This window comes from Eupeodes corollae, chromosome 1, assembly GCF_945859685.1.
Source record: "Eupeodes corollae chromosome 1, idEupCoro1.1, whole genome shotgun sequence".
NCBI classification, from domain to species: domain Eukaryota; kingdom Metazoa; phylum Arthropoda; class Insecta; order Diptera; family Syrphidae; genus Eupeodes; species Eupeodes corollae.
In genome coordinates, this window is record NC_079147.1 from 195,903,585 (window position 1) to 195,917,014 (window position 13,430).

The 13,430-nt window shown below is 35.2% G+C and overlaps 1 protein-coding gene across 2 annotated transcripts in view; it reads left to right on the forward strand.

Moving 5' to 3' along the window:
* LOC129942090 (gamma-aminobutyric acid type B receptor subunit 1) overlaps nt 1-13,430 on the forward strand; it is a 561,118-nt gene that overhangs the window by 408,134 nt on the left and 139,554 nt on the right. For both annotated transcript variants that reach the window (XM_056050889.1, XM_056050888.1), the window contains exons 6-7: nt 3,997-4,162; nt 4,281-4,524. In XM_056050889.1, the coding sequence (XP_055906864.1) occupies nt 3,997-4,162; nt 4,281-4,524 (410 nt within the window). The remainder of the gene's footprint in view (nt 1-3,996; nt 4,163-4,280; nt 4,525-13,430) is intronic.

Genomic DNA, 13,430 nt, shown 5'->3' on the forward strand with positions numbered 1-13,430 from the left:
AGAGCAGGGAATGTGCAGAGAAGATGAAGAACTGTTTCTTCCTCTTCCTCGTCCATACAGCTTCTGCAAAAGTCATTTGAGAATACGCCTAGTCTCGTGGCGTGCTTTCCTATTAGACAATGTCCGGTTATGACACTTATTATCGAGCTTATATGCGATCTGATTAAAGAATGCAAGCACCTTGAACGTTTTAAATCCAGTGTTGGCCATATGTTTTTTGTGACTTGACACGGAGTGATGTTGTTCCACCTGGTGCCTGCCCTCCTTACAGCGTCTTGCATTAGAAGCAGTTTACAAGTAGCGATTGGTATGCCAGTGCTTGCCAAACGTGGTAGCATGGGCTGTACTGTACCGTTCCTGACGAGTTCATCTGCCTTACAGTTACCTGGAATGTCTCTATGGCCCGGCACCCAGAAAAGGTGAATATTAAACTGTTGCATAATCTCCATTAGAGATGATCGACAGTTATGAACTGCTATAGAGTTTGTAGAGACAGAGTCCAGAGATTTGATAGCGGCCTGGCTATCAAAGAAAATACGGATATCAGATGTTGATATCACGCTTTCTTTGAACCAAGACAAGACTTCTCTTATCGCCAAAAGTTCCGCCTGGAACACGCTACAATGATTGGAAAGGCGGAATGAGAGACTTAATTTCAGTCGTTCAGAGTACACACCTCCAGCAACCTCTTCTTTTGTTTTTGACCCATCTGTGTAAAAATGGATTGACTCATTCTCCAAGAATGTCCTATCCTCCCTTAAAGATCTGGTAGGTATAGAAATCTGGAAGTTTATGTCGAATTGTAGTTGGAGGATGGTGTAGTCTGTGTGCTTTGGAATTGATTCTAAGTACCTTAGAATTACGGAGTGGCCAATGTTGTTGTTAGTCTACTGCGACGAAGCATTGAGGCGAATAGCAGACCTTGCAGCTATTTGTTTGCTAAATATTTCAATAGGTGTAAGGTAGAACAAGGTGTCCAGTGCCACAGACGGGGTCGTGCGAAGCGATCCGCTTATTCATAGGCAGTCTGAACGTTGGACTTTAATTAGCTTATCCCTGTTTACACTTTTCTCTATAGCAGTCCACCATACTGCCACACCGTACGTTAAAATCGGGCTGATTACCGATGCCAATGCGTGATTCTGGTTTGTAAACCCCATTTATTACCAATAGCTTTTTTGCAAGATAAGTGAGCTACAGTAGCTTTTTTGACTCTTTCATGTACGTTGCGTTTCCAAATTAGTTTTTTGTCTAAGACAAGACCCAGGTATTTAGCCTGGTCTGAGAATTTTAATTGGATTCATTTAGAATAGGGAGGGTTGACAACTGGAATTTTGTATCTCCTCGAAAATAAGACCAGATCGGTTTTGTGTGGTTTAACACCCAGTCCACACTGATGAGTCCAAAGTATTAGTCTGTCCAAGGCATTTTGTAGGAGTTCTTTTAGGATGTTAAGATGCTTTCCTGAAACTGCTAAAGCAACGTCGTCCGCATAGGCTATCACTCTGAAACCGTCCGCATCCAGACTAGTTAGGATTTCATTCACCACTAGGTTCCAGAGGAGAGGGGAAAGAACACCACCTTGCGGTGTCCCTCTACTAACGAATCGTCTGCAAGAAGAGTTGCCCACTTTTGAGTTAATTATTCTGCTAGTAAGCATTAAATGAATTAACTCCCGAAGCGAACTCTTTACATTTAGAGATGTCAGTGCAGATGTGATTGCAGATGTGTCCACGTTGTTAAAGGCACCTTCGATGCCAAGGAAAGCAACCATGGTGAACTCTTTATGATGGAGGGAATATTCGATGGTGCGTACTAAAGTGTGTAACGCTGTCTCCACCGATTTACCTTTACAGTAGGCATGTTGAGACGAAGACAGAAGTCTTGTATCGATACGTGCCCTTAAATAGATATCAATCAATCTTTCCAAGGTCTTAAGAAGGAATGATGATAGACTTATAGGTCGTAGATTTGTAGGATTGACTTGGGAGCATTTACCTGCTTTAGGTATAAAAACAACTTTAACTTCTCTCCATGCCAAGGGAACACGGACCAGGTAAAGACAGCTGGTAAAAATTGCCTCAAGGAATCTTTTGTAATTCGGCTGGTATTATTCCATCTGGTCCTGCAGCTTTAAATGGTTTGAAGCTGTTGAGAACCCATTGTAGCTTATCCCTTGTGATCAGACTTTGTGGATATATTGTATTTGAACTTGAACGTATATAACTGTTGCAAGTTTCGGCAAGAGAACTACCAGCAAAGTGAGTGTCAAATAGTAAGTTCAGCGATTCATTACTTGAATTTTTCCAGGAGCCGTCTGCATTTTTCAAGCAGCTCGGTATAGCTGGATTAGTTGAAAGAATTTTCCGTAACCTAGAGGCTTCAGAAGTTTCTTCTATCATGCCACAGAAGGATCGCCAAGAAGATCGCTTGGATTTCCTTAGTGCCTTCTTGTAGATTCTTAGGGATTCTTTGTAGGAGTCCCAATGAGAGGCTAGTCTTGCAGCTTTGGCTCGGTTGAAAAGTTTCCTGCATTCCTTCCTGAGCGAGTCAAGCTCTGAGGCCCACCATTGTGGTTTCCTCTTTCCTCTTATGTGTATAAGTGGACAAGCAATTTCTAGCGATCTGATCATAGCTGAGGTAAGGTCATTGACTTTGTTGTCAAGTTCATTAGCGTTAGAGGAAGGACTAGATAGTCCAGGTTCTAGTAAACTCTGTATTGAGTTCCTGTTTGAAGCCCAGTCAGTTTTCCGATAGTTTCGAAAAGTCAATGGACTCGGGTTATCATCCACATTTACTCGTATATTGAACTGGATATATGTATGATCAGAGAACGAGTGTTATTTGGATACTTTCCAGTCCAAGATCATATGGTGTATAGTATCTGAGACAAGAGTTATGTCTTAGACTTCTTGTCGAGTTTTAGTTATGAAGGTTGCTTCATTTCCAACATTACTTACTAAGAGGTAAGTACCAAGAATATAATCAAAAAGAGACTCACCTCTGTCGTTGATATTCGTACTGCCCCATACAGTATGATGAGCGTTAGCATCGCTCCCAATAATAAGGCGGATCCTTTGCCTTTCCGCTTTAGCGACGACTTTCTCCAGGGTTTTTCCAGGGAGGGGGCATAGGTGGTCATGGCCAAGATACGCCGACACTAACCAGAAACTTAATTTGGTTGTTTCCAGCCTAGCTACGGAGGTATCCTTGTCACTGAAACGATGGAGTAAAAATACATTAATGCTAAGCTTCACTTGTATGCAAGATCTAGGTTCACCTTTATCTGTCACACAAAGTGTCTAGTACCCAGGAGTCCTGAGTCCTCGAACAACGGATCACACAATCCATGGCTCTTGGATCAGGACAATGTGTTCCCCATTACTTGCAAGACGGAAAAAAAATGAGGCCGAGGCGCTTATGGAGTGTTGGAGATTAATCTGTACTAACTGCAGCATTTTGGCTACAATTAGGCAGATCAACCTCCACCCAAGAGTTCGTCCTAGCTCAGAAGGATCACACGGAAAACGAATAAATTCTCAATGCTGTTTTCAGAAAATATCACGGACCAAATTATTATGTTTATAGTTACGGGATTGTTCTCAAGATGAAGAAAATCAAGTTAGCTTGAAATCGTAGAACGTATTTTGTACCTCTAGTTTAAAAACCTTTAATATTATAGAACGTTATGTCATAGAAACGGTATTTATTTATTTAATCAAATAATTTACAAATAAATGTATAAATGTGTCTTTATTCGTTATTTTATGTTAATTATTTTCAGATTTTGTAATATTTTTAGAAACTTAAGCAGAGTCTTGCTGATTTTTGTCCCTCCAATGGCAATCGCTCCACAGTTTGGGCCATCTTACCTTCTGATATTATTGTTAACTTATCTTAATTACACATAAACATAATCTATTGTTACTTTTTGAATCCTTCTATAAAACGAGAATTAAAACAAAACAAACATAATTTTTGTTTTATTGTTTTTAGGTTGGTACGAAGATAATTGGTTCGAACAGAATCTAGAAAACGAAGGTATAACATGTACAAAAGAACAAATGCGACTTGCTGCAGAAGGTCATCTGACAACAGAAGCCCTTATGTGGAATCAGAACAATCAAACGACAATTTCCGGAATGACAGCCGAGGAATTTCGGTAAGCCACAATTCCACAAAAACACAATCTGCCAAAACAAATGTCAAAAAAAAATTGCAATAAATCATTTTGAAATGTTTAATATTTTTTTTGTATTGTTTATTTTTAAAAAACACAGACAACGACTGAATACAGCCCTCACAGACGAAGGCTATGAAATAAGTAATGCTCGCTACCCAGAGGGCTATCAAGAGGCCCCATTGGCCTATGATGCTGTATGGAGTGTGGCCTTAGCATTTAATAAAACCATGGAACGACTGAAAGAACGAAAAAAGTCCTTGCGTGATTTTACATACACAGATAAGGACATTGCTGATGAAATCTATGCTGCAATGAATTCAACACAGTTCCTGGGAGTGTCGGTAAGTACAATAAAGTTTTTCTGTTTCTGTTGATATTGTGAATATTTGGGGAGGGAGGAAGAGGAAGTGAGTGGAATTAAATATAATATGTACATTGTATATATGGATACCTTGTTTTTAAGAACAAACGGTGATATGGTGATAGTCCTTTTTGAAAGTGTCTTAGTGTGTGTTTGTGTTTATCTTTGTGGCACATGTTGTCACTTATTCTGACACTTTTGAGTGTGCAAAGGATTATATTATACTTGTGCTGCCGCGTCTCGTCTCGTCGTCTTTCACTATGGTGCCACCATATTCGCGAATAGCTTAACACACTAGAGGATCTTAGGAAGTGTGTCTATGATATCCGCGCTGAACTCCTTCTTTTAAGTGTCAACTTCAAGCACAAATGTCGTCTTTATTTTACTCCTCAAGCAATTACTTGCGTTGTCTCTGGTGTGTCAACATCTTTTAACGGAAAAAAGTCTTTTCTTTTACTTTTTTTGTATCTTCTATCCTGAGGGTTAACCTTTTCATGTTGTGTATATGGTGGGTTCTATGTGCTAGTTGTTTGGTCCTGGATGGGTCCTTATTTTTAACTTTTTCTGTTGGCATCACCACCATCACCGTATCGTTGTTGTCGTTGCTTTGCTGTCACAAGGATAATAAACTATTCGTTCAAGGATATCAAAACATTTCGCCTTTTCCTTTTCTCTATACTCGCGTATATATATGTGAGATTCTTTTACGATACTTGCGTTTATTTCTTGCTCTTGTTTTTTACCTATGCCTTGTCTTGGCTTAAAAGGACCAAAGCTTCGGTTGCTCTTTTAACTGAACTTTTCAGATAAGGTCGTGTTGTTTTTCTTTTTGTTGTTGCGAAAACATCTTTTTTATTTCTTCAAGGACCTCAGATACCCATATATTTAATATATCTAAAGCTTATTCTCGCATGGATAATGTTGTTTGGTTACGATTATACCATCACAGAGCAAAACATTGAAGTAAAAATTGTTCTTGACTTTTTTTTTCTATTTTATAAAATTCTTGATTTTTTTTGTACGACATGAGGTTTTTGTTAATATAATTTTTTTTTATCCTGTTAGCCTTTTTTTGAGTTCTTTGTTTTTAATTAAAAATAATGACTTGGGGGCTAAAGGGGAAAGCAAAAAAAATAACAAAAAATGTGACAAATAACTTGCCTTAATTAGTGAGGATGTCGTTGTGAGGAATTTATGTTAAAAATGTTGCAAAGAAATGTGAGTGAGTTGATTAAAAAAGGTTGTTGCTTTTTTGTAGCTAAAAACCAAAAACACACAACGAATAAATGATGTCTTGCTAGATTTGAAATGATAATGCAATTAATTTGACATATTTAAGGAAACATAATTGATACGTAATACAAATAACTATGTATATGTATACATTTTATAGTAAATAAAAATATAAAATCATTTTTCATTCCACAACTTTTTAATTGGAATGCCAATATTTTTAAATGGTGGTCCTTAAGATTTCTAAAATAAAAAGTACACAATAACACATTTTCAAAGCTTCAAAAATTGTTTCGAAATCAAAAAGACAAAATATGTTCTTACTTTGAGCAACTTTATATACGTTAGCATTTTTCAAAAAAAAATGTTGTCCTTAGTTGAAATGTATCCTCATAGTCTTTCATTTAAATCACGTTTTCATATCTCTCCAAAATGCACAAAATACATAAACGCTGTAATTTGACTATTACAAATATTTATCTTCAAAATATAGTTAAAATCTTTTAAGTATCTTACTTTTGTTAAAAGTTTTCTCATTAGTTATGAGATGACTTTTGATTCCTCATTTGACTCAATCTGAAGTTGTCAAAAAACCTTGAAAGAAATTCGTTTATAATTTTAAATAATTCGTCATTGAGTTATTTTTAGTGCTGCTTTCCAATCCAAACTTTGATTTTAGTTTTGAGTGCTCGAACTCAGATGTTGCCGTTTTTAACACTAATTTTATTTTTTTTTTCTTTAAATTTGTCCAAGAACTTGATGCTATAACCGTAAGACCCCGAATTTGTAATAATAACAAAAATTGTTTTTATACCATTTTGTGTACAACTGTATAAAAAAAATTTAGCATTAATGTCTTAGCGTATTTTTTAAAGTCGGGTTATTTTTAAACAATATATTCAAGCGATTAAATTTGAAAAATCATCAGAAATTTTTATGAAAAAAAACTAATGTTAATGTATAAATAATCATCGAATAAATAAAATTTAAAATTTTTGAAAATTTTGAATGTTCTTGAAATGAATACAATTTTCTTTAATGTTTAGAAAGAGTATTTGGGGTAAAAAACAATTCGTACTAATTGTGATCTTTTAAGAGACGAAATTTAAGGATGTAAATATTTTATAGAAAGTTAATTTTAATAATAAGTTCGAAAGTTGCTTTTTTTTAAATATATGCACGAATTATTTATTTTCTTCTAGGTTTTCCAATTAGTACTCGACGTTTTTTTATTTAAAAAAAAACGCAAACCATTTGAGGTCACGTTTGCAACGATAGAATCGTTGGACTCTCTTTTCGATGACACGGCCTAGTTTTTCAAACAACACGGCAGATATTTCGCTTTCAATGTTGGCTCTGAGCTATGTGCAAGGCCGTCAGCTTGTAGGCATAAGATACAAGTTTAACAGCAAACAAATAATCTAGGTGGCTCATTTTTTGAGTTAATACACCCATTAAACTTACTCTTTAATAAATCGTGTGCTATGTGGCTTTGTATCAAAACATGACGTCTAAGTCGATATCTTCCAGTTAGGGCCAAAAATAATCCATAATAATCCATCCAAAAAACGTTAAGATCGACGTGCTAGTTTTGCGCTATTCTTTCAAGTCCTGCCAAACGGCTGTCAAAACTAGACATGGCTCTTTACAGCTCGTGCCTTAGATGCCGTCATATGCGGCTTTGAAATCAATGGTGGGTGTCGATTTGGTGTTCTTGGTTTTTTTTTTCAGGATTTGAATATTTGATCGACTGTGGACTTTTCTGGTCCAAAACCACACTAATAAGGACCAGGTTGTTGACGATGGGCTTTAGACATTCACATATTACGGCAGAGAAGGTTTTATAGGCGATGTTAAGTAGACTGATTCCTCTATAGTTGGTGCAGTTTAGAGGTTCTCCTTTTTTCAGGATCGGGCAAACAATACTGAGGTTCCATTTATCGGGCATGCTTTCTTCCGACCATACCTTACAAATAAGTTGGTGCATGCTCCTAACCAACTTATCTACAGCTGACTTAAAAAGCTCGGCAATCAAGCCATCTGTTCCAGCGGCTTTATGAATGGATCATCCTGTCTGACAGCAGAATTCGGTTCGTCGTCGCCGTTATACTGTCTACAGGAGTCGTCCTTCCATATGTTGAGCATTGACTGCGATTCCACATTGATGTTTCAACTTTCGTCTTTATGGAGTTGTGAATTCTATTTCACCTGCTTATAAAACTTTCGAACTTCATTCCTGCTTAAGAGCCTCTCAACATCTTCGACCGCACGCTTCTCATGCTCTCTCGCTTCTTCTGCTCATAAAGCTCATGAGCAGCTATCGTTATTCTATACAACGCCGCTTTGCGTGCCTGTTGTTTGGTGGAATTTGCCTGCTGACATTCCTCATCAAACCAGGGGTTCCGTGTTGGTGGCTGTTTGAAATCCAGCACGTCAGAGCCGGCTTCTCTGTTTGCATCTTGGCAATGTTACCACTGGTTTTCGATGCATTGTGTTGGCGGCAAAGAACTTCGAGAGAGGTTACTTGTAACTCGGTCGAAGAAGGATTTGGCGATCTGTTGCGAGTGTAGTCGTTCGACGTTGTACCTTCTCGCAGCATATCCTGGTTTTGCCTTGGGTCTGGAAACCCGAAGTGCTACCTTGGCTACAACGAGGTCCGAGTCGATGTAAGATCCTCGGAAAGTTCGGTGATGCTGGAAGCGTATCTGGAGTCGATAGCAATATGGTCAATCTGGTTGACGGTAGATTAATCCTGAGCACTCCAAGTTCTTTTGTGGATGTCTAAGTGTTAAAATGGTTAATGGCTACCATGACGTTTCACTGAAGTGAAAATTTGCCTCATCGTCATCACTGAAGATGTTTTTCTTCGAAAATTGATCATCCCATGTTGCCCATTCTTACCACCTCTCTTACCGTTGACGACGCGGACGCTTGAAATTGACAAGAGGCTTTAGGTCTTGATTCAATTGCACCTTGTGAAAATATAAATGTAAGTTTGTATGCGTAATGGTCATCAGTGAAGAGCGTGAGAGGTGCAGTGGCAAATTAATTCGTTGAAGTGGATTTGAACGCCCATTTTCATTATAAACCTAATTTAAAGTGAGTTGTTCTGAAATGAGAAATTTCAAATGAAAGGCAGAACAAAACTTGACCTTAAGGTCTGGTTCACATTCAACATCGGATTTTAAAAGAGGCTGTGATGCGACCCACACTGATAACTTCCCATCCCGTCTGTCGATTTGTCTTGCTTAAAAGTTTGTCTATGTGTACTAATATCAATTTTTACCATATTTGCGTACTAATTTTTATGAAAAAAACCGACTGTTGGATTTTTATATAAAAATAACTGAATGTCGAAAACAATGTTTTCTGTGAAATAAATAAGTTTGAAGCAAATATTTTTAATTTTTGAAAAGCTATATGATATATAAATTTTTAATAAGTTTTAGTATTGTATTTTTTAACAGTTTTATTTTTTGTAAAAAAAACTGTCAATTAGATTTTTTTCAAAATTTAATCGAATGTTGAAAACAATATTTCTTATAAGATAAAATTAGTGTGAAGCTAATATTTCAAATTTTTAAAAAGATATTTCAGTCGAAAATCATTTTTTACCAACTTTTGTTAATTTTTTTGTAAAAAAAACTGTCAATTCGATTTTTCTCAACATTTTTCAGAATGTTGAAACAATATTTTTTATCAGATAAATAAGTTTGAAGCCTAAATTTCAAGTTTTCAAAAGGATATTTGAATGAATATTCAATTTTTACCAACTTTGAGTAATGTTTTTTAGATTCTTATTTCTTATAAAAAAAATGTCAATTCGATCTTTCTCAAAATTCCATCTGATGGCAAAAACATTATCCTTCGTTGCACAAAATGGTTTTGGAGATGAAATTATATTTAAGTCGTAAAATTTTTTGTTCAGTTTTTTTGATTTAAAAAAAAAACAGTTATCTTAATTTTTTTGAAAAAATATACTTGTTTAGTATTGCGTTACAATATATTATATAAAATTTAATTCAAGTCTCTTGCGTTTTTGGTTAGTAAGATATTTAGGGTTAACCAAAATGTTCACGCCCACGCATTTTTCTTAAAAGCCCTTCTTGCATCTTTCTGCCTTATTATCTGTATAACAAAATTTATTTGAAATCGATATATCTTCTGGTTCTTGAGCTATGGACAGCAAAAAAAACGTCGCGAACGTACAGACGTTCGGACGTAAGAACGTACGTACACAGGCACGCACGGACATCTTTCTAAAAATCTTTTATTTATACTCTAGGGACCTTGAAAAGTTCGAGAAATGTCAAAATTTTCAATTTGACAAATCGGACCCATTACAATAACTTCCTATGGGTAGTTAAAAATTTGTAACTATCGATGGATGCATAAAGAGATGAACATAAAATTGAATAATATAAAGAAATAGTACGTATACGCCCGAGTTTACAATCAATGTTTTATCGTAGTTTTCATACAGAATACAACTCTACCTTGTTTAAAACCTACCTTTTTCGTTCAGGTTACCTATTAAATAGTAATTATGAGTTGGCTTATATCCATTAAGAATTTGTAAGTTAATAGATCACAGAATAAAAACAATTAACATGATTTGATATTTTTAATGCCAGAGGATCCGAGCTTAAATTGTTTTGAATTTCAGGCAATTTAAGAAGCTGATTTAGTAGAGAATATTTCAAAAATAATATCTAAAGTGGTGGGGTTTAGTTAAATGCAACCATCGTTTATAATTACGGCAAGCTCTTTTCCTCATGCCTGGAAAGTTACAAAAGTAGTTCCTGTGATCAATAAACTTGCTACTCGAATATAGACCAATTTCGATTCTTCCATCTACTTTAAAAGTCTTAAAAAAACTGTTCATAGCCAGATCTCGAATTTTTTAAAACATAACAATCTCTTATGTGTTAACCAATCCGGTCTTAGAATAAATCACTGTTATGTGTCTGTTAACATTAAAGTAACTGATGATCTAAGATGTGCTATTGACTCTAATAAAGTATCAGTTGTAGGATTACTTGACCTCTCGAAAGCCTTTAATAAAAATGAAAAGACTGTTGCGATTCAAAGATTCAGCTTCCGATTTATTGTTTTCTTACCTTTCTGGGAGAAAAAAAGCTTTCGTTGTAGATAAACATCCTTCAGGATTGCTGGATCTTTATTACGGAGTTCCCCACTGATCTATACTAGGACCATTGCTATTTTGCATGTGTATTAATGACCTTCCAATACAAGTGCATTATTCGATCATTGATTTGTATACAGACGATGTCCAGATTCTCCTAAGTTGTGAATCGGGCATAATGGAAAACGATGCTTACCTACTTAATGAAGACTTATATAGAATTTATCGTTGGTCATAGGAGAATAACTTGAGGTTGAAACCAACAAAATCTCATTTTTTCCAACCACACAAATTACCAACCAGGTAATCGAGTACGTTCATACATAAAAGAACCTTGGTATATGGTTTAATTCCACACTTAGTTGGGATTGTCACATACAACACATTACAGGAAAAATGTACGAATGTCTAAGCAGTCTGTCCTTAATACAGAAGCATACACCACAATATATTAGAAATTACTTCGCAAAAACTTTAATTATCCCAATTATTACTAACGGATGCCAGATATTTTGCAGTCATAGCTCAGAATCTAAAAAAAAACCTAAATGTTGCCTTCAACAACATAATTCGATTTGTGTTCAATCTTAAAAGTTATGATCATGTTTCCACGTAAAAGAAAAAATTTACTTGGTTGTACCCTAAACGCATATGTAAGTTACAATGCTTTAAAAACTTTGAATGGCATCGTAACAAAGAAGGGCCACCTTATCTTTATCTTTCTTTTGTATTCAATCAGCCAAGATTCACTTTCTCTGCCTCTAAGTGTCAATTTTTTGTTTGTGCTGTCAAACTATGGAACTCCCTACCCTAACACATATAAGAGATTTGAGAACGTAAGCATTTTGATCGCGTTATCTTTAGATATTTGGCTGAAAATTCTTAACTTAATTTTCTTTTTTTTGCTTTATTTCCTAAAACTTAAATTTTTTAATCCATATTAATGTTATTAAATGATAACTTTTGAAATAAATACATTTTAGTATAGTTTTAAGATCAATGTATAGCTTCTGAAGTGTTGAAAAGAGGTTTCAAATAACAAGTTCCTTAAAAATTGTATACCTCCAACGCTTATTTGTTTAAAGCTTCTTTCTTTGAAGATGTGAAATATGATGTGTTGTTCAAATAACAGTTTAAATATACCATTATTGATCTCATAAAGCTTTTATAAGATCAACTAGTCTAGACATTAGGCAATCAACCACTTTCTATTAAAACCTATCTTGTCAGAAAAAGTAACAAACTATCATTTGTGACGATAAAAAAAAAATTACAAAAAAGGACATCGGAAAGTATCCCTACAACTAATCAATGTTTTATCCAAGTTGGCAAAATTTGATTTGTCTTAAAAAGCTATAATGCCACCCAAACAAATTTCAAACAAGTGTCATTGATAAAAAAAATATAAATAAATGACATAACAAAAAATCACTTAAGAAATAATAAACCATTTATTTCTGGCTATATACTCTACACTATGCTAAAACCAACAAAAAAACGACACACACACACAAAAGCGAAAAAAGAAACAAACTTCACTTAAGTCAACAACTACTAAACCAACCACCAGGATTCTTCTTTTCTTTCTGTTATATTTTATTATTTATGATGTCTCTTCTTACTCCGTCTCTCTTTCTCGTTATAATACTTTGGCTTATTAACTCTGCAATGTGTCTTAATAATTCAAGATCCTTTTTCTGCTTCAATTCCATAACAATAAGGTCAGTTGGGAAATCTATCTCTATATACACTATACAAAGTATGCACAGACACACACAGAAACCATATCTTCTGTAAAATATAAGTATCCCAAGTAAGACAAAAAAAATTAGTTAACGAAGGAAACCTTTCAACTCCTTTTCATCACTCACAAAATACTCAAACTCTCTCGACCCTCGATCCTTGTTCTAGGCGAAATTCCATTCCGCAGGTCCTATTAAAACACTGAACATACAATATTTACTCAACTTTGTATGCCAGCACAGCAAGGTTCCAGCTTCAGTTACAGCTTCAGTTCCACTTCCAGCCTCAGCTCTACGACGGCACAGGCAGCGCAACGCAACGAGAAGAATATAATTTTTATCTTTACTTTACACACTCTCTTGTTCTTGTCATCATCATCATCATAGTCGTAGTCTTGTATAACCTTGTAATTTCATTATTCTGTATGCTGTAATGGTACTTACTTATCTACCTATACACATATACATAATAGTATATGACCAGCAACATGCATCACAAATTGTCAGGACAATTGTTACTTTTCCAACCGTTAAATCGAGTAAAAGGATAAAAATGTACCATAAGGACACATCACAGTTAAGCAGAGTGCAAAGATAGGAACTCCATGATGATGACAGTGACGCTCTATAAACACACCTGGGACAATATAGAGCGAATAATAATTTCATTTCATTCCAAAACAATACAAAAAATAAATAGAATTCCTATTCCGAATTTAAAACTAAGGTCCTTGTACAATTCTTTGAAATCAGAACTTTTTTTTC